The 20,710-nt window shown below is 52.4% G+C and overlaps 3 protein-coding genes across 8 annotated transcripts in view; 2 read left to right on the forward strand and 1 right to left on the reverse strand.

Moving 5' to 3' along the window:
* Positions 1 to 11,577, forward strand: part of LOC131668519 (ankyrin-2-like) — a 22,730-nt gene extending 11,153 nt beyond the window's left edge. Inside the window, exons 20-23 of the mRNA XM_058942774.1 lie at positions 72 to 9,809; positions 9,873 to 10,964; positions 11,052 to 11,360; positions 11,437 to 11,577. Coding sequence (XP_058798757.1) covers positions 72 to 9,809; positions 9,873 to 10,964; positions 11,052 to 11,326 — 11,105 coding nt within the window. The 3' untranslated portion in view covers positions 11,327 to 11,360; positions 11,437 to 11,577. The remainder of the gene's footprint in view (positions 1 to 71; positions 9,810 to 9,872; positions 10,965 to 11,051; positions 11,361 to 11,436) is intronic.
* A 943-nt stretch (positions 11,578 to 12,520) lies between these two features.
* On the reverse strand, positions 12,521 to 15,692 carry LOC131668522 (alkylglycerol monooxygenase-like). Of its 3 annotated transcripts, XR_009302290.1 has the most exons (10): positions 15,072 to 15,666; positions 14,881 to 15,008; positions 14,633 to 14,784; positions 14,212 to 14,315; positions 13,941 to 14,103; positions 13,717 to 13,868; positions 13,509 to 13,643; positions 13,334 to 13,447; positions 12,904 to 13,245; positions 12,530 to 12,824 (listed from the first exon to the last, which is right to left on the reverse strand). XR_009302290.1 is itself a non-coding variant. In XM_058942783.1 (9 exons), the coding sequence occupies exons 1-9, from the start codon at positions 15,204 to 15,206 to the stop codon at positions 13,009 to 13,011; spliced, it is 1,320 nt and encodes a 439-aa protein (XP_058798766.1). In that variant the 5' UTR covers positions 15,207 to 15,666; the 3' UTR covers positions 12,530 to 13,008. The 3 variants fall into 3 exon arrangements, 2 of the variants coding, with proteins under 2 accessions (XP_058798767.1, XP_058798766.1); XM_058942783.1 differs by having other exon boundaries at positions 12,530 to 13,245; XM_058942784.1 differs by lacking the exon at positions 13,509 to 13,643 and having other exon boundaries at positions 12,521 to 13,245; positions 15,072 to 15,692.
* Positions 15,693 to 15,890: 198 nt separating this feature from the next.
* Positions 15,891 to 20,477, forward strand: LOC131668521 (nucleolar complex protein 2 homolog). Of its 4 annotated transcripts, none has more exons than XM_058942779.1 (13): positions 15,891 to 16,998; positions 17,106 to 17,326; positions 17,387 to 17,473; positions 17,538 to 17,767; positions 17,843 to 17,964; positions 18,048 to 18,154; positions 18,230 to 18,387; positions 18,475 to 18,702; positions 18,766 to 18,954; positions 19,033 to 19,152; positions 19,238 to 19,369; positions 19,445 to 19,660; positions 19,782 to 20,477. In XM_058942779.1, exons 2-13 carry the CDS (start codon positions 17,113 to 17,115, stop codon positions 20,277 to 20,279), a joined length of 2,301 nt encoding a protein of 766 aa, XP_058798762.1. In that variant the 5' UTR covers positions 15,891 to 16,998; positions 17,106 to 17,112; the 3' UTR covers positions 20,280 to 20,477. The 4 variants fall into 4 exon arrangements, with proteins under 4 accessions (XP_058798762.1, XP_058798765.1, XP_058798763.1 ...); XM_058942782.1 differs by having other exon boundaries at positions 17,390 to 17,473; XM_058942780.1 differs by having other exon boundaries at positions 16,927 to 17,022.
* Positions 20,478 to 20,710: the final 233 nt, after the last annotated feature.

Consider the following 20,710-nt stretch of genomic DNA (forward strand, 5'->3'; position numbering starts at 1 on the left):
AGTCATTGAAATCGTAATAAATCCACCAGCTTTTTGTACGACAATCACAAATCTATATTTGCTTGTTTTAGATGCAGTCGGTAGCCTGCTAGCTCAAAAAGATCAATTTGCCACTCCCTTAGAGACCGTAGAGGCTAGCTTTTCCGCATCACCTGCCTTGGAAAAAAAGACTTACACCGAGAAGCGACGATTCTGGGAAGATATGGCGCGTAGTAAGCGTGAAAGTTTTCAACGCAGCGAGTCCGAGGTGTCGCATACTTCTCAACTTACTTATCATGACAGTGATAGCGAGTGCCTGAGCGAGGTACGCGAGCATAACGGCGGCGAAGCTTCCGGGGTAGGCGACGGCCCGTCAACCGACATGTCTGAGGCTACTGTGGCCGAGAAAGCTCAATACTTTGAAAAGCAAATACTCAAAGAGCAGAAGACCATCAGAACTTCTGTTATTAGTCAGTCGTCTCAAGATTTGGCGAGGGGAACAGCAAGGTGGTCGGGCATTTCGACCTCCAGTGAAGACGACAAGTCACTTAAAGTATTTGAAGAAACCGAGCGAATGTTGGAAACGAAAACGAGTGAGGAGATTGGCCAAGAGAAATATTGGGACAAGTCGAAAGGAGGAGATAAAAGTAAGGACGGTAAAGGTAAGGCAGCGGAGAAGAAGGAAAAGGGACATGCGCATATCCCGGAAACAATTGAAATAGCAGACAATGGAGTGAAAGTAGAGAAGATACGAAGCCAAGGTAAAGAGAAAAAATTAGAGACAACTAAAAAAGAGAAAAAAATGAATAAAATGGACAATTCAGATAATGTCAAAAAAGAAATAGACAAGCAGGAAAAATCAGACAAACAGAAAGTGCAACCTGCGCACAATCAAGACAAGCAGAAGAAAATAGAAACAATAGAAAAGGAAGAGAAAGATGTTATGGACAAGATGGATAAAGTAGATAAAGAAGCGACTGAACTCAAGCCGGAGAAGGTCGAAAAGGAATGGAAAGATGTTAAAATAGAAGTGTTGCAACCTGTTGCAAGAGTTGCCGATGTTGAAAAGACTGAGAAGCTTGATGATAAACCCGATAAACCCTATGACAAGGCAGATACCAAACTATTAGAGGAAAAAAAAGAACAAAAAGATAAGCATGAAAAGAAAGGATTTTTCGATTTTAAATTTATGAGAAAAAAAACAGATGATGAAAAAAGTAAAAAGGAAGAAAAGCGAAAGAGTAAAGAAGAAAAGGAATTAACTAAAAAGGAGGAAAGGAAAGGATTTTTCATATGGAAACATGACTCCAAAGAAGAGAAGAGTGAGAAAAAGGCTATCAAAACCGAAAAAGAGTCGTCGCAAATTAAAATAGAACCAAGGGAAATGAAAAGTGATCAAGAGGTAATTGACAGTGAAAAAAGTATTAAGACTGACACTGACAAACCATCAATTCTGAAAATTGAGACTAATGAAATAAAAAATACTGAAGAAAAGACAGATAGCGAAAAGGAAATTAGTACATCAACTACAATACCACAAATATCTGAAATGAAAGACACAGACGAAAAATCAGATAATAAGAAGGAAATCGATAATGAAACAGGTGAAGCGGCGAAAGACGCATTTAAACGTATGACACTTACAGATCAATCCACAATAATAGTAGATAATACAGATGATAAAGATGATCGGTTTGAGATATTGGCGCAATCCACATTAGAAATAGACGTAAAAGAAGGCAAGGAACAAGAAAACGTAACAATGCAACAAAAAGATGCAGAAACTAAATCGGCAGCAGTAATAACAGCAGAAACAAAAAGAATGGAAAAATCTTCCCCGAAAATGATTCCACCACGACAAAAAGCTGAAGACAAACCATTATCCAAATCGCCACCAAAGAAAGATAAGCCGAAAAATGATTTATTGTCAAAGTCTCCTCCGAAGAAAGACAAACCAAAGGATGACCTGCCGTCAAAGTCACCTACAATAAAAGATAAACCAAAGGATGACTCGTTATTATCAAAGTCAATCCCAAGGAAAGACAAATCCAAAGATGATTTGTTATCAAAGTCGCCGCCGAAGGTACACGAACCGAAAGACGACGTGATATCAAAATCGCCCTCAAAGAAGGACAAAAATAAAGACGACTCGTTATTATCAAAGTCAATCCCAAGGAAAGACAAATCTAAAGATGATTTGTTATCAAAATCACCGCCAAAGACAGACGAACCGAAAGATGACGTGACATCAAAATCGCCATCAAAGAAGAATAAACCAAAAGACGACTCGTTATTATCAAAGTCAATCCCAAGCAAAGACAAATCCAAAGATGATTTGTTATCAAAGTCGCCGCCGAAGGTACACGAACCGAAAGACGAGATGATATCAAAATTGCCCTCAAAGAAGGACAAACCAACAGATGACTCGTTATTATCAAAGTCGATCCCTAGGAAAGACAAATCCAAAGATGATTTGTTATCAAAGTCGCCGTCAAAGACAGATGATCCGAAGGACGATGTGATATCAAAATCGCTCTCAAAGAAGGACAGACCAAAAGACGACTCGTTAACAAATTCACCGCCAAAGAAAGATAAACCAAAAGATGATTTGCTATCAAAATCACCTCCGCAGAAAGATATGCTTGACGATGCCTTATTATCAAAATCCTTGGCAAAGAAATACGAACCAAGAGATGAAGTGTTATCAAAGTCACCTCCGAAAAAAGATAAACTAAAAGATAACATAATATCGAAGGCAACACCAAAGAAAGACAAATCAAAAGATGATTTATTTTCAAAGTTCTTGCCAAAGAAAGATGAATCAAAAGATGATATGCTATCCAAGTCGTCTCCGAAGAGAAATAAACCTAAAGATGATGTGCTATCAAAGTCACCTCCAAAGAAAGATAAATCGAAAGAACACTTATTGTTATCAAAGTCGCCTTCAAACAAAGACAAATTAAAAGATGAATTATGCTTAAAGTCGCCTCCGGAGAAAGATAAATCAAAGAAAGATTCTTTGGCACTATCTGCCTGCAAGAGAGAAACATTAAATGAAGACGTTTCACATAAATTCCCTCCGAAAAATGAGGCCTCGTTGAAGACGCCTCTCAAAAGAGACGAGCAAAAAGATTTGACGCCACTGGTAGAGAAAGCAAAAGAGGATGCGTTATCGGGACCAATTCATATGATGGATGAAACGAAAGAAGATTTGGCGTCCAAATCTCCTCCAAAGTACGAAAAATTAACAGAAGACGCACTAACGAATATGTCACGGAAATTGGAAACAGCGAAAGGAATCGTTGTTGTTGAAACAAAACAAAATGCGAATAAAGAGAAAGAATTAGTACCCGATAAAACTGAATCGGGTATGTTGGAACCGGTGCTGTCAAAGCAAGAAAAATCCACAGACCGTTTTACTATGCAATCTCTACACAAAACCGATAAAAATAAAATTGACATTGTATCATCTTCAAAAGTTGATATGGTTTCAGAGAAACCAACGTCAGAACAAGAATCACTGAAAGCAGATAAAGGCGTATCATCAAACTTGTCTTCCAAAACAGAAATGGAAGTACTGAAAATAACGACGATCGATAATGATGCAAATAAGGAGGGCTCGGCAACAATGAATATAAAAACAATCAAGACCGGAACTAAAAAGGAAACAATCTCAGCAGTTGGCCCTGATAAAAAACTAAAACAAGAAAAATTTCATGACGGTGTGGAAGTCGAACGAGCTTTGGGTACACCAGAGAGATCTAAACAAACGCTGGAAGTTTCAAAAAAGACGATAATAGAATTAAAGCCTGCGCTGATGAAAAAAGAAACAAAGGATCAAATTCCAAAGATTTCCACGATAAAACAAGATAAACCAAAAGATGTACCAATGAGTAAAGTGCCTTCAAAGAAATCTATGATTACTCCTTCCGTCGAAAAGCTATCGCCTGATAAGCAAGAAAAATCCAATATTGAACCAGATCATCTCCTAAGTGAACCACATAAAGGAGAAAGATCTACGAAGATGCCAGAAGATTTACCTAAAGAATCGCTAGCAGCACCGAAAAGGGAAAGGTCCTTAGGTAAAATACCAGAGTCTTGGATACCGGTGAGAGAAAAATCAAAAGAAGATTTTTCTATTATATCGCCACCACGAACTGCTACACCGAAACGGGAAAAATCTGTTGGTGAAATTTCCAGGTCAATGATTCCAGTCAGAGAGAAATCCAAAGAAGAAATTCTATTTAAGCCTACATTTAAGGATGACAAACCAACAGAATCACCAACAGCAACTCCAAAAAGAGAACGATCTTTGAGTGAAATTCCAAAGTCAATCAAATCGCCGCCGAGGATATCACCTTCGGCAACACCTAAACGAGAAAAGTCTATCGACGAAATTCAAAAATCCATGATTCCTGTGAGAGAAAAATCTAAAGAAGAGTTTGTAATCAAATCACCTCCTGGAATATCACCATCAGCAACACCGAGAAGAGAAAGGTCGTTGAGCGAAATTTCGAAATCTATGATACCGCGACGAGAGAAATCAAAAGAAGAATTTTCCATCAAGTCTCCTGCAAACGACGCATCAAACGGTTCTGCCAAAAAAGGAAAGTCTGCAGAAGAAATTTCCAAGTCTATAATACCGAGGAGAGAAAATTCCAAAGAAGAATTTTCCATTCAATCGCCGCCACGAATATCATCATTAACCATGCCGACAAGAGAGAGATCGGCAAGTGACATTCCAAAATCTATGATACCGCGACGAGAGAAATCGAAAGAAGATTTTGCAATGAAATCAAGCCCGTTGCCGACGCCCAAGAGAGAAAAGTCCAGTGGTGAGATAACGAAATCCATGATACCAGTCAGAGAAAAATCGAAAGATGATTTTTCGATCGAGTCGCCGACGAAAGATGCAACACCTAAAACATTACCACCTTCCACCGCCAAGCGAGAAAAATCTTCAGGTGAAATAGCTAAATCTATGATTCCGCGAAGAGAGAAATCGAGAGATGAATTTTCGATAAAGTCTCCTTCGAAAGTACCGTCGCCAGCTCCAAAACGAGCAAATTCCTCGGGGGAATTGCCCAAATCAATGATACCACGGCGGGAAAAATCAAAGGATGACTTTGCTTCAAGATCCCCTCCTAAAGATGGCAAATCATCGTCATCGTCGTCGTCGTCTACCGTTGCAATGCCTGCAAAGAAAAAATCCGTCGGAGAATTTTCTAAAACAACGGTTGCAAGAAGAGAGAAGTCGAAAGAAGAATTTTCTCTCAAGTCCCCGCCAAAACGCGAAAAATCGAAAGACGATTTGCCATCGATTTCTGTTCCCAAGAAAGAGCAATCGAAATCTGAAATATCGAAGTCAACGATGCCCATGCGGGAAAAGTCAAAAGGCGAAATATCGAAGGGAGCGATTCCGAAGAGAGAGAAGTCCAAGGATGAGGTTCTTGCTAAAGTTGCTCCCAAAAGAGAAAAGTCGAAAGATGATTTAGCTGCTAAGACTGGTCCGAGAAGAGAAAAATCTAGAGATGAAATTTCTTCAAAATTAGCCTCGAAAGAAGAAGTGTTTGCTAAGACAGGCTTGAAGCATCAGGATGCAAAAGGCGAGGTGTCACCGAAATGCAGAGTTAAAAAGACTGAAACGACGGCAATGACCATAACGAGTACGGCGAGCAAGTTTGGTGCCACACGCCGCGACTCTAAGGAGGAATCGTCTAGAGCTGGCGTTAAGAAGACTGTAGAGTATCCTTCGAAGTCGATTCCAAAGAGAGAGAAATCGCAAGATGAAGCGACGAAGAGTAGGCTTGCTAAGCGCCGAGATTCGAAAGACGATCCGACAAAATTGCTATCCAAAGGTCCAAAAGGTCCAAGATTGCGAGACTCGGATAGCCTATCGTGCAGCTCGACCAGTTCGTCCTCGCCACGAGGAAGCTTTGGCATAGCGGCGAAGAAGGAAGCCGAAGGGACGAAAGAAGCGGACGCTGTCGTGAGCGGCAAGAACGAGGAAAGCGAGCAGACGAGGACTGAACAACACAAGGAGCATCCGAGAATACGAGCTAGCGAGTCCTGGACATACTCGGGGTCGCTCGCGGGTGATTCGAAAGAGGCCTTAAAGCTTTTCGAAGACACGAGTGCCTTAAAGCCAGCCGATTTTGTCACGGCCGATAACGTACTTACCTCGAAAATAGACTGCAAGTCCACAGCGTCCTTGGAAAAGACGGAGATTCGATCTTCGGGAGTCGACACTGGCGACGCCGAGATTACGGCTCACGAACGATGGGAGGACGCACAAAGGAAGCAGATGTGCGCATCTCTTGCCGAGGAGCGTCACTCGCCAGGCGAGAGGCTCGAAGAAGCGGAGAGCACCGTTAGAGACAGAGTACTGAGCGCCACGGAGAAGACTTTGCTGGGTTTGACCGACGAGCTTGCAACAGCAGGAGCTTCCGCTTCGGAAACGGGCGAAGACATCGAGCACACAGTCGACAACAGATCAGCCGAGAGCGATGAGAAAACGACGAGAGCGTGGAAAGCAAGCGCAATCGGCGCTGGGGTGAAGCTCGATACGGAATGTAGTGGCGAGAATGCAGAGCGCGGCAGCATTGGCAGAGTCGTCGACGAGTCTACCATTCGCGAAGAAGCGACCCCCATTTCTCGGCGGACTCGGGAGAATGCAACGGAACACCGGGAATGCTACGACGAGTCGGAGACAGTGCCAGGAGCAGCAGAGGTCAAGCGATCAGGGGCGCGCGAGTCCGCAGTCGTCCACGACGAGCGCGGCGGCGGCGGCGACGGCGGCGACGACGACGACGACGTGAACCGCAAATCCGAGAGCGCAATGCGCGATTCAGGCGCTGCGCAAATGATCGACAAGACGGACCCGGTTGTCTTGCAAGAGCCGGGCCATGCTTGTGCGAGCGCCAGCGACCGCCTTACCAAAGACGAGTCCGGCAGCGGTTCCGAGCGAATCGACGCCAAGCCGGATAAGCTGGCGGACATGAAAATGGCCGCCGAGACGAGCTTCGACGGCAAGCTGACGTCCGAGCTGTCGGGCGCGAAAGTCCTCGAGATTTTGGAGCCGGAGGCAGACCCGGTCTCAAGACAAGATTCGACGGACGTCTCTTCCCTGGAGATCGACGAGACGAGGTTCTCATCGAGTGTCCCCAGAGTGGACACTCTACACGAAAGTCCCGCCGTCGACTCGCTGGAAGCCCTGGAGCGCGAGGGCTCCGCGAGCCCGGTCACATTCTCGGAGGACACTAACATCGACTACTCGCTACCGCGAGACGGTAGCCACAAGAGGCAAGAAGTGAGTCTGCAGAGAATCACCATCAGGCGCAGAACGGAGAGGGACTCGTTCGAGCTCGACAGCCCGCCGCTCGTTTCGCCCCGTCTCAAGCCCAGAGAGTTGGAAATTCGGCCGGTGAACTGGTCGATCGGCGACGAAAAAATCGAAGTCAAGGAGACGCTCGAGCCCTCCGAAGCCTTTGACAAGGAACTAGAGGAATACCAGACGTCGCTGGAGCAGCAGCAGCAGCAGCAGCAGCTAGAAAAAGTTGCGCTACCCGAGTTGGCCATTCCGCGCATACATGAGCCACAAGCGTCGACCCCGAGGGCGTCCAAATTTACGGTCGCACCGGTGAGCGAGTCGGACTTTGACGTTGACAGGGAACTGGTGGAGGATAAGCTGGACGTCAGCTGCCAGGAGCTGATGGACACATTGCAGCGAGAGTACGAGGCGAAAACCCCGACTGACGATCGACTGGAAGAGATGGCTGCGAGGTCCTTCCATTTCATGGCCGTCGATGTGGACGACGAGGGCTGCGAAGACAGTTTCGACCAAGACCGGCGGGAATGGCAGCACGAAAAGGCAGCGTCAACAACGAAGAAGGAGCCGCTTCTAGAAACGAAAACCGCGGTGAACGTCATCGAGAAGCAGCCGTTCATGAGCCTCGACGAGACTCAGCCTAGGCTCAGGAAGGGCGAAATGGTGCAGCTATTCGACGAGCTATTCGAGGAGGGCATCCAACTGAAGCCCGCCGACGCAGAGCACGACGCTGGCGCGCCAGCAGAGCTGGTGGCAGCCGACGAGTCGAGAGGCTCGTACAACCTGGCTGAATTCGACAAGCATCCCCAGACCTCGGAGGTGTTAATGAAGACCGAGTGGCGAGGCAAGCCGACCAGAACCGAGGAGCGAAGGCGAGAGAGCGAGGACGTGCAGCTGGTCTCGTACAAGAGCTTCGATCCGGAGGACGCCAAGACCCGGGGGGAGGACCAGCTGGGGAAGTCGGCCCGCTCGGAGGGCCATCGCGAGGCGTCGAGAGCAACGAAAAGCGAGAAGCGCGACAAGCCACACTACGAGAGCGCCGCCGCCAGCGGCAGTCCGCTCAAGAAGAAGAAGGTCAAGGACAAGGACAAGGACAGGGAGAAAGAGCGGGACCGGGACAGCGACCGGCCGGAGGAGCAGTGCGTGGACATGAGCGCGCGCTACGCCATCACGGTGCTGGACCAGGTGGTGAAGAAGGAAATCGCCGAGGTGAAGGAAAGCCTGGAGGCTGCCAAGCAGGATCTGATCGAGGAGCTGAGCGAGACCGGCGAGAACGTGGCCCTGCAGATCAAGGACTCGCCGTCCGAGTTCCAGTTCAAGCTGCAGCCCGAGTCGATCCCCAGCGAGCTGCCGCCGTTGCTCTACGAGGTGCCCTCCTCCGACAAGCTCGGCGACGGCGACGCGGACTGCCCCTCGGCCCCGTGCGCCTGCTCGCCGGTAGCCAAGCCTCGGCGCCAGAGCGGCGAGCTGCCCCGGGACGAGGGCATCGCCGCGGCGGCCAGGGAAGAGAGCAGCGGCTTCGCGCTGCAGCCCCCGCAGCCGGCGCCGCGCCGCCGCCCGCGGCGCGCCGACGGCGGGCCCGCCTCCGAGAGCGAGGCGGACGTGTCGAGCAGCGGTGAGTACGAGAGTGCGGCCAGCCGGCCGAGCTCTTCGGACATGGAGCACCTGCAGCCGCTGAGCTCGTCCGAGTACGAGACGGCGGTCGCCTCCTTCGAGCACTCGTCGTCCAAGGCCACCTCCAAGGACTACGTGACCGCGGCCGCGAGCCTCAGCTCTATGGGCTCGGTCAAGTCGCTGAGCTCCGGCCAATACGCCAGCATGGACAGCGCGAGCGAGCTGTCGGAGACGTTGATGGCCTCCGACGGCGACGTGGATGACGTGGACGACGAGGAGGTCGTCGACGGAAACCTCGAGAACATGCTGGAGGACGACGCCAAGGAGGCGCCTGTTCGACTCGACCCCGACTCCGTACCCTGCCTGATGAAGCGCTCCAGCGAAATGATCTTCAGCCAAGTGGTCGGTTGGTCAGCCCGAGCGAGTAAGCCTGGCGACTTGCACCTCTCATCGCCGTCGCCGCCATTGCAGATCACTACCGAGTCGACGGAGTCGGCGGAGTCGGCGGGCGAGGCGAGCGGCCTGCAGAGGCAGCAACAGCAGAACCTCGGTAAAGCCCTGGCTGGCGACGAGCTGTCCAGCAGCCCGTCCGAGTCGGCGAAAGAGAGCTACTCGTTCGAGCCGGACTCGCTTGAAATGTCCAAGCTCATTGCGGCTGCACCCGAGCCGGAGGACGCGCACACCCACGAGCTAACTCTGCAGCAGCAGCAGAGTATGACGTCGTCGTCGATGTCGGGTGTCTCGCTGGAGACCGTGATTGAGAAGGACCAGGCGGACAGGCGCTCGCCCGACAGCGACTCGTTCGAGCTGGTCGAGAAGCCCGATCTCATCGACGATTTCGTAGTTATCGAGGAGGTGGGCCGCGAAGCCCAGGAATGCGACTCGGAAGGTAAGTCCGGCCAGCGTTGCCGCCGGCCGAGCGACACGGTGTAACGCGTCGGCTGCCCCACAGGCAAGGGCATCCGCATCAGCTCGAACCCGCTGGCGAGCTCCAGGCTGTACGACCGCGACGTGGAGGACCTGCTGGCGAAGGAGGAGCAGCAGCAGCAGCAGCAGCAGCAGCAGCAGCAGCAGCAGCAGCAGCAGCAGCAGCAACAACGCCAGCGGCAGCAGGCCGCCTCGCAGAAAGGCGGCGAGCTGTTCGAGTTCGAGAGCGAGGAGAGCCCACCGCAGGCGTCCAACGAGGAGGGCTACTCGCGGTCGTACTCGGACGAAGAGCCGGACGCCGGCAGCGGCAGCGCCGCCAGCAAGAAGTGGGTGGAGATGCAGTTCCAGCAGAGCGAGGCCGGCCGGCTGTACGAGCTCGAGTACGAGCGCGGCCCGCTGGAGGATATCAAGGAGGAGGACATGGCGGAGCTGGAGGCCGGCGGCAGCCGCATCGGCAGCCTCGGCAGCCAGAAGGAGTCGATCGGCAGCCTGGGCAGCATGCGCGGCAGCTTCGGCAGCACGCCCGACCACTTGGACTCGCTGGCGGCGCGCCGGCTGCTCCGGGCCAGCGACCACGACAACCTGTCGCTGAGCTCGCTGCAGGAGTTCGAGCACCTGGAGAGCGCGCTCGCCCAGTCGCAGGAGAGCGCGCGCCGCCAGCAGCAGCCGCGGCCGGCGCTGCAGGCCGGTGCGCACTCGGGCAGCTCGCAGGACTCGTCGAGCAACGGCAGCCTGCCGCGCGGCCGCTACAAGCCCGGCAGTAGCCTCGGCGACGACGCCTCGGGCTCCTCGGTGCGCGACTTCGAGGCGCTGGAGAAGGCCTGCCGGGAGGCCCACCTCATCGAACTGCGCGCGCGCGAGGAGGAGGAGCTGCTGGACCACGAGAGCCCCGAGAACCGCTACAAGCTGGAGAGCCTGGCCAGGGCCAAGCTCGAGGCCCAGGACGCCACGCCCGCGGGCTCCTTCCAGCCCAGCACCTCGGGCTCCGACGACTACGAGAAGCGCATCCAGGAGATCGACGACATCATCAGGATGGCCCAGGCGAGCGCCGACAAGATCGACCGGCCGGACGTTGCACCGGTGGGCGACGCAGGCGACGCACGCGCCGTGGCGCGCGGTAAGCGAGCTTGCGGGCCGCGCGGCCACCGGGCACCGGTCGCCCGGGCCGGCCGATCGACTGCCGACCGTGCTCTCCTCTTTGCAGCGGAGCCGGTGGCCAGCCTGATGGAGACCAGTGTGGACTCGCTGGAGGGCGAGGGCGCGCCCAACTACAGCCTCATGTGCAAGAGCGCGGACTCGCTGGAACTGAGGGTCGCGCTCGAGCACCCCTCCATCAGCTCGGACTCGCTCAAGGATCCGTCGCACGAGCAGCAACAGCAGTTCCGGAGCAGCAGGCGAGTTTCCTCCGACAGCTTGGAGTGTCCCGGGCAAGATCACAGCAAGGACGGCTCGAACAAGGACAGCATCAGCGAGGGCTAGGCGGGCTCGGCTTAGCCGGCACTGGCCGACGTCGGTGAGTAGCCCGTCGCTTTCTGCCTTGCAGTCGACTCCACGACGCCGACACTGACACGCCACTTCCCTCTGCGCAGATCACTCATGGACCACGAGCTGTAGTCGGCTTTGCGAGCGCGGCGGACGGTCGCGTTGCCACTGCACGCACGATTGTTTGACGCCGAGGAGTCGAGATTTCATCGCACATCGAGACAAGCAGACGCGACATCCTCTCGATTCCCTCAGTATCCATTTATTTCCTTTTTATCTAAGCAAAGAGGCCTGCTGCAGGTTCCTTCATTCCGTATATTTATATGCTTACATAGTTTATGACGAGGAGGGTCCGCACATCCGTACTCGAATCTTAAGTGTTTTATATTATTCACGATAAGGCTGTCAGCGCGTATGCATACGTATACATATATACATGTGAGTATATATACTTAGCGAATTTTACAAGTGTACAATAACGAATGGAAGAGGTGTCGATTATTTGTGTGTTCATCTTCGGAGTGCAGTTGGTGCTCCGCACGAGTGCACGTACATTATGATTACGCTAAGAATAACGTTAGTCTTGCGCTTGATCGTCGCCGCTCCAACTGGGCGTATCTCTGCCGAGGCTCCGCGAGGGAACTGTGCAGTCGTCGCGACGACGAGCGCGCTTGTGATTCAGCTGCGCTTCGGCGCTTGCGCAGTCGGCAGCTGGATTGGTCGCGCGATTGATGCCCTTTCGAGGATGCGGCTGCCGTGGGGAAAAGGATGATTGCAGCTCGAGAACGCAGGGGCAACTGACTGTCCGCGTGCAAGTGCCGCGCGCAAAGGCGCTCGTTCGTTCCACGTGCATATCTCGGCTATTTTTAGGTGGATCAGCCTCGACACGGCGCGATTCTCGTGGCTAACGAACGATAACAATAGACAACCGCTAACGCATAATCAGACGTGCAATGCGTGCGGCAAGCTGAACGAGAGGGAGCCCCTCCCGAAAAGCCGCATCGCGCCAGCCGCAGCCTGCATCCGATCGCTTTCCCCTTTCTTCTCAATGTTTCGCACGACACTGTCAAATGCGCTTGTAAATCGTCGTGTAATTTCGGAATGCTATTTGTATGTCCTCAAGTTGTATGATATAGTGCTGTCTTGAAGGGAAAAATAAAGAAGCAAATAAACAGGCATGTTTTCATGTTTTGTAAGCATTTCAAAGGAACGGCGTGCTTTTTTTATTGGCAATCCTTGTTTTCCCCGACTCTTGCTACAGTTCAGTAGAACCATTAGCATAATTATGTAATACAGACGCGCACAGACGCAAGCATATGCGAAAGGCTGCACGCCATCCGAAGCGGCTGCAGGCTGGATACAATGCCGCCGCGCGAGTGTAAACACAAGATCTACGTCGACCGCCGGCGAAGGCACAAGCAAATGGGACGCTATTGGTTGACCCTCGAGCGGCCTGATGCTCGGCGGTTCATGGTCGGCGCGGCGCAGCGCATCGCTATCGACGATAACGATGCTCCAAATAACAGAGCGCTCGATAAGAATACAGCCGTCCGGACTATTACGCACTGGAATACCTATGTGTGCGTGCGTGCGAACGAAGAATGTACGCACGAGCGACGAGCGCGCCGACTGGCCGGCCGCGCTCGGTCGGCCGTCCAGTCGGCTGCGCTCGGCCCGGCCTAGCGGGTGCGCCGCGCGAGCGCGCGGCCGATGCGCCACAGCCAGAGGCAGCAGGAGGCGGCGTAGACCCAGCCGGGCAGCCAGGCCTGGCGGTCCCCGAGGAGGCACAGGTAGCCGCAGCAGCGCGCCAGCTCGAGCAGGCCCGCCGCCGCCGAGTGGTCCAGCAGCAGGCCGATCGTCGTCAGCGCGCACACGTTGTTGACGAGGGCGCCCAGCCAGGCGGGCCCCCGGGCGTCCTGCGGCGAGCGGCGCGAGGGCCATCAGTGCGCGGCTCGGGGCGCGGCTCGGGGCGCGGCTCGGCGCGCGGCTCGGCGCGGGGCTTACCGTCGGCTCGTCGTACAACTGCACGTGGGCGTGGAGCACCAGGCAGAAGTGCAGCGCGATGTAGCAGCTCTGCCAGGCGGGCACGCGCGCCCGGAACTTGACGCGCGAGCTGACCTGCAACAGCGGCGCCGTCAGAGCCGTGAGGCGCGTCCGCGGCCGGCGGCCGGCGGCTTACGTTCACTTTGAACCGGTCGAGGCCCAGCCGCGGCAGGCCGGGCTGCCAGCTGGGGCCCTTCCACCACACCGCCAGGCCGTCTCTCAGGTTTCCCGCGGCGAGGCTGCGCCGGGCCGTCTGCGCGGCGTAGAACGCCTGAAACACGAGACGACGGGGCGCGATGCAGCACGCGGCCGGCTCGGCAGCGCGGATCGCGTGGCGCACTGACCTGCAGGTAGAGCGGCTGGTGCGTCTGCGGGCTGACCACCAGTCCGTAGATGATCTGCTCCTTCGGGCGCTGCTCGGCGAACGTGCCGAAGATCCGGTCCCATATGATGAGAACGCCACCGTAGTTGGTGTCCAGGCAGTACAGATTGCAACCTGCGGGCAGAAAGCAGGCGGCGGTCTGGCGACTGGCGACAGGCGCGGGGCGTTAGCGCGGCTCGGGGATACCGTGGTGCACGCGGTGGTGCTTGGGCGTGTTGAGCACCCACTCGAGCGGCCCGAGCTCGTCGATGACCGTCGTGTGGATCCACAGCTGGTAGATCAGGTTGAACTGGTGGTGAGCCACGAAGTGCGACGGCGGTATGAACAGGGCCAGCGGCAGGTAGAACATCTGCAACAGTCTCGCGAAGCGTTAGCTCGCGGCCGCGCGTCGCAGAACTCGAGCCGAGGCGGTGGATCGGTTTCCCGCCGCGAGTATGCAATCCGAGCTTGCACTTACGAAGCTGCACCACTGCTGCAGAACCGACTGGCGCAGCCCCACTACCAGATTGAATTCCTCGCTGCTGTGGTGCACCTGATGGTGGACCCAGAGAAACGTCACCTCTGAAACAGCCACGCAACATTCGAGACTCCGCGCGCAACGACGAGTCGATCGATTTTCATGCGCTTATGTAAGCGCAAAGCTGCGGCTCATCGAGCGCGAACGCAAGGACACTGGAGCCGGCGCGCCGCGGACTGCGGCGGCCAAGCAGACGGCGCCGGGCGGTCGGGCCGACGAACCGACGACGAACAGCACAAAGGTCCAAACGCCGAGGCGGAAAGCCCGCGGAAAACGGCCTTACAACAGCGCGGCGCAGCGCGGGGCGCGGCGCGCGTCGTGGCGGGAGGGGGCGATTTACATAACGCGTGTCTCCACTCACCGTGATTAGCTCTGTGTACCCAGTAATAGCAGAAGTCGACGGCCAAGGCCGTGATGTACCAGGTCCAGGCCGAGTCCCAGGCCAAGCTGCAGAGCCGCCAGCGCTCGTGGAGCGCCACGTAGGCGTAGTACTCGGCGCCGCGGAACAGGATGCTGCAAGCGTCGATGCGTGAGCTCGACGGACGTACGGAGCAGGGGCACGGGGCACGGGGCACGGGGCATGGGGCGCGGGGCACCGCGGTGGCTTACCGCGCGCTCTCCTGCAGGATCCAGTGCGACAGCGAGGTCAGCTGGTCGTCGAGGCGCAGGTCGCCGGCCTGTCTGGTGAACAGCACCGCGTTTTCCAGGGCGATCAGCACGAAGAACGGCAGCCAGACCTGCGCTCGCGGCACGACCACGGATCGATTAGGCGGGCTCCTCGCAGTCTCTCGGCGAGTTACCTGAAGCTGGTAGTCCGGCACCTGCTCGGGCCGCTCGAAGCTCGTCTCGGCGGGCTCCACCAGGTAGAGCAGCATGGCCGCGCGCCTGGCGACGCGCCACGACCCGGCGTAGCCCCCGTCCGCCGTGGCGTTCATCCCCGCGAGCGCGCTCGGCGCCTGGGCTGCGGTCGGTCGGCGGGGCCGCTCTGGGCCGCTCGGGGCTGTCGGAGCACTGCCCGGCCTCCCGCGGCGCGCTGCGCTCGCCTGGCTCGGCCACTTACTGAGGCGCGCGGGCGAGGGTTGCCGCTGGAGCGTGAGCCTGGGCGGCGAACGCTGCGGCCCGAGCTGCTGCGCGCGAGCGTGTGGAACGGCTCGCCGCGAGCTCGCGTCTCATTATATAAGCGCCGCCGCGCCGCGCGCGAGCGCCAATTCGCGCGCAGCTCACCCGCTGTTTTCTTGCGGCAGTCGTTACGAGGATCGTGCGCGATCGATGCAAGGCCCCGATCGATGCACCGTTGCTCGGCCTGGCGGCGCGATCGTTCCGCACCGATTCGACGCCCGCAATGGTCGCGCGCCTGCTAAAAATAGCCAGCCAGCGATCCACCGCATCTGGACCTCGCCGCCGGCGCGGCCGCGGACGCGCACTCGCCCCGCGGCCCGCCCGCCTCGAGGGAACGACCGGATGCTCGGCTGCAGCGGATCGCGGCTGGAGCGACGAGCACAACTGCACGCAGCAGGCTGAGCGCGTGGCTATCAGCCGCTCGCTCGCTCTTCGCTCCGTGGCGCAGTGCGCGCGGACTGCGAATAGCGATAATTCCAGCACGATAAACCGCCTATACCTTGAGTCACGCCTTTATCGGTCAACACCTTCTGACGCTTGCTGCTGCTCTGCTACGTCCGGCGCGGTCGGAAGCGCTGCGCTCCGCGGCGGGCGGCGCTCGGCGCATCGCCAGTGCCAGCGGTGGCCGCTCCGCGCGTGATTTTCCGAAGCCGCTCAGGTAAGCCGGCCAGCGGCCAGTGGCGATTGAGTAGCGCGCAGCGTGACGTAACCTGGCGAGCGCTGGCGGCGGCGAGTGCTCGAGCGCGCCGCTCGGCCCGAGCTCGAGCGCGGGCAGCGCGGCGACGAGCAGGAGCGAGCCGCAGTGGTTACATGTTCGAGGCGAGGCGCGCTGCGAACGGGGCCGCATGAATATACATAACAGCTTCGTGGACACGAGCCAGAGTCTACGACTCGATCGCTACTTGATTCGCTGCTAAGTGCGCCGCGCGACCGCCAGCGAGCGGGCCAGAAAAAACTCGGCTAGCTGCACACCTTGACGGCTCGCCTTGCTTACGTTACGTCAAGACCAAGACTGCCGCGTTGCTCGTCGACGTTGCGCGCGCGTCTCCGCGGTGCGTATCGTCGGTGTTCGGTTTGCGCTCTCGGCTCGCTCGACCGGGGCCCGCACTCGCCTCGCCTCCTGCCCAGCGGCCAGCGGCGCGGCTACGCTTTCGAATGCTGCCTCGTCTCGCGCCTTGTGGCTCCCGTCGGCAAGCTAGTCCGCGCGCGACCGTCGCGCCCCTCCCGTCGCGTGGTCGCGTCTCGATTCTCGGCTACTTATTCGTTGACCCGCTCGGCAGGATACCCGCGATGTCATCCACGTCGTTGTACGGCTGTACCACAAGCCTCGAGTAATGAGCCACTGCCATGGTGCCACTGCCCAATGCTCGTGGAAACTATTTTTGGTATAGCCTCCATGCTACTCTTCGTACCACGTGTTGTCACCTCGCCCAACTTTGCACACTGCTGCCATCTGTGAGATAACGTTCACAAAACATGGTCGAAACTGGCTTAGGTTGAAATTTCCATCAAGCAAGGCAAAGCAAACTGCAAAGCTACATCCATCAATAAACATCACCTAACCTATCAACTCGCACGCGATAGTTCCACAGCTTTCATCATTGACAAGTAAGAGCCTCTTCAGTAACAAACGTGCGTGCTCGCTGCCGACGATTTCATTTAACTCCACTCTCACTACGCTGTTTACTTGTTCTTTTCTTTCTGTTCGCTTCTAGATCTAAAATGAAACTCAATAAAGGCAAAGCTGTGGAGAAGATGGCCAAGCAACATGTTGCCAAGAAAAAGAAGAAGAAAAATATAGGGCAAGTTACCACGGACGACTTTTTCAATCAGGACTTTGAAAACATGGATCTGAGCGACAGCGAGGACGACAAAATGGAGCCAGTAGAACAATTGGTACCGGCTAAAAAGATTAAAAAGCACGAGAAAAAATCAGGTATGTCGTACCTTTTTGTTTGGCATGTATTCTCCGTCATTGCTCGTACTGTTTTTGCAGCAGGAACCGACGCGGAGTACGAGACCGTTGATGAAGACGAGAGGAAACCGGAGAAGAAGAAGAGAAGAACGAAGAAAAGACCTGCTGGTAATTCTCCAACATAGTCAAGTTCAACTATATATTTACTTTGAAATCCATTTCATTTTTACAGCAAAGACAACCGATGATTTGTCGGACAGCGCTGACAGTGATTTGGATCCAGCTGAGCACAGGAAATCTCTTATGAAATTGAAGGACATTGATCCTGAATTTTTTAAATACCTGAAACAGAATGATACCAAGCTCTTGGACTTTAATGTATCTGACCAAGAGAATGTATTATCTGAAGATGATGATGATGATGATGATGATCTGAGACACATTCCCGATGGAGAATTGGAGGTTCTTGATTTTGACGTCTTTTGTCTCTAATCATACAAGCAAATTGGTAAAAGTTTTAACATTATATTAATCTAGGTTGGAAGCGATGAGTCAGATTACGAACCAGCTGATGATGAATCAATGGAAATTTCCAGTGATTCTACAAAAGTTACATTGAAATTACTTAAGGATTGGCAGACAGAAATACAAGTGGATAAGTAATAAGAAACGGCTAAATCATTTAACTTTTAAGCTAACATGTATAGTCCAAGAAAATAATAGTGCTGATTATGAATTATAGGTCTTCTAAAACTATTAAATACGTAGTCGAAGCTTTTCATGCTGCACTGGAAAGTATTAGTGATGCTGAGCATAAGACAACACAGTACAAAGTGGAAGGAGGAGCAAGTAGGCCTCTTTTCTGTTATTTCAAACTAATCTAATAGAAATAGAAATATTTTCATACAACAATTTACTTTTCAGTTTTTAACGGTATCATTCAGTTATGTATTATGCAGCTTCCAGATGCTTTCAAAAAATTTTTGAAAATTGGAGACCAAACTAGTTTTGAAGCTCATAAAGCTAAGAGATTTCCAAAGGTTAAAGGTGTTCTCAAATCTTATTTAGCCAGTCTCATCAAGGTATTTTTCATGATTAGCAATGCTGAATATTCCTAGATAACCAATGATTTCATGTATGCAATCTGTTTACAACTATCGTTATTTTAGGTTTTTGAGAGTGTCTCATCTCCTGACATCGTCTCAGTTTTACTAAAACATTTGCACTCTATGTTACCGTTTACTCAATCTTTCTCATCACTTCGTAAACCACTTTTACGAATTTTACTCAAATACTGGTCCTCTGCAGATGAAGAAATTGTACGTGTAGTAGCATTTCTCTGTATCGTAAAAATTGCAACCACCTGCAAATCTGCAGTTCTCAATGGATTACAAAAGGTATCTGTTTTGTTTGCAATGGACTTTATGAGAAATTTCAACTACTCTACAATTAATTTTTAGACTATGTATATCAAATACGTAGAAAATGCCAAATTCGTTTCGCCAAATACCCTACCAGGAATAAATTTTATGCGTCGATCTCTTGTCGAACTCTATATGCTCGATACTGACTGCACTTATCCCAACGCATTTTTGTACATTCGGCAACTTGCTATCCATCTGCGAAATGCACTGACTTTGAAGAAAAAGGTATGAATATTCCTGGTAACGATTTTTTCGAAGATTTTAGTTATTGTTGTAAGTAATTCTTTACTTTTATTTCGATAGGAACATTTCCAAGCTGTGTATAATTGGCAGTACATTAATTCTTTGTGGTTTTGGGCGGACCTCATACCCGTATCAAAGAAACATTCAATGTTGAGGAATTTGATTTACCCGCTTGTTCAAGTTAATATTATTATTATTATTGTTGTTAACTGTTGTTGTCGAATTTTACGCGTTCACGGAGTACTAACGAGGCATTTCATTCTAGATAATTATTGGTGTAATCAAATTGATTCCCACCATTTATTACTATCCGTTGCGGTTCCATTGTGTAAAAATGCTCATCAACATATCTCGACAAGCAAATGTATTCATTCCATCATTACCATTTTTGACAGAGGTGAGAATATGATTAGTTGTCACGAATCGAAGAGAAAAGTGATTTAACTCTTTTTTTTATCCGTTTCATATTCAGATACTGGTTCAATACGATTTTAACCGGAAACACAAAGCCGTGTCGATGAAACCCATTTCATTGATGTGCATGCTCCGAGTATCCAAGAGTCAAGCACAGGAAAATGGCTACAAGGACGCGATAATCGAAAATCTGTACGAATTGATAATGGAAAGTGCCGCCAAAGACAGCCACACCATTTACTTTGCAGACTTGTATTTAGTCACGATAACGAGGGTAGGCATAATAATAATAACAATAGTTAATAATAATAATAATAATAACAACAATAATAAAAGTAATTGAAGTAACGAATCAAATGGTACTGTCGAGATAACTGAATTATTCGGATTTACAGTTGAAGAACTTTTTGAAAAAGTGTCACGTAGTCAACTACACACGGAGAATGAAGCAACTATTGGACAGGATCGAGGAAAACCGCAAGTTCATCGAGAACGAGCGCGCGAAGCGTACTTTCAACCTGGCGGACCTTGCCGACGTGGAACTATGGGAACAGAAGATTAAGACCGGGGGCACGCCCATCGGAAAGTTCTACGAGTCGTGGATTAAGGTGCACGAGCAAACGAAGTTGAAAATGCTGACACAGAATGAAACTATGGCGGCGGACTTTAAGGTACCGTCGATCAAGAGGAAGGCCAAAAGAGTCGAACGGGACAGCGATGAAGACAGCGAGTTAGAAATTCCTGCTGAGGAAATGGAGAGGCGACTGAAAAAGGAAGCTAAAAAGTCAAAGCGGAAAGCGAAGAAAGCTAAGAAGTCTATGGACGACGAGGAGGAGCTGCCATTGGAGAGTAGCGACTTGGTGCAAGACATCAAGAGTAGTGACTGGGACTGAGGCGTTGTTCAGCACCTTCATGTACAAAGTGTTTTTATACTTGCGTAAACTTGCACCATTTGACTTTCGTTTTTTTTTTCGCGCACATTGTTTACTTTTGTTTTGTTTCTTTACCTCTTTTATACTCGTAACTGTTGCAATTCATATTCTAGCGTGTAAGGTTCAGAAAAGACCGTTGAATAAAAGCCATTATTTTGAAAATCACTTTCTGTAGCGTCCTTACACCCGCCTCCGCGGTATCAGCTAAATCTATTCGTAACGAGAGGGAGAGGGGGAGGAGGGAGAAAAAGTCCAGCGTTCGTCGATCGTACTCTCTTTCTCCGCGTGTCGCTTTCCGGCGATTCGTGGGATCTATTTTTACGGTGTTAGCGCTCGAGTCGCCTCGGTTCTGAGCTCGGAAAAAGCCTTTCGCCGCCGGCACCCAAAGTTGA

Source organism: Phymastichus coffea, unplaced genomic scaffold (genome assembly GCF_024137745.1).
Source record: "Phymastichus coffea isolate CEN01 unplaced genomic scaffold, Cenicafe_Pcof_1.1 PCOF00078, whole genome shotgun sequence".
Classification (NCBI taxonomy): Eukaryota; Metazoa; Arthropoda; class Insecta; order Hymenoptera; family Eulophidae; genus Phymastichus; species Phymastichus coffea.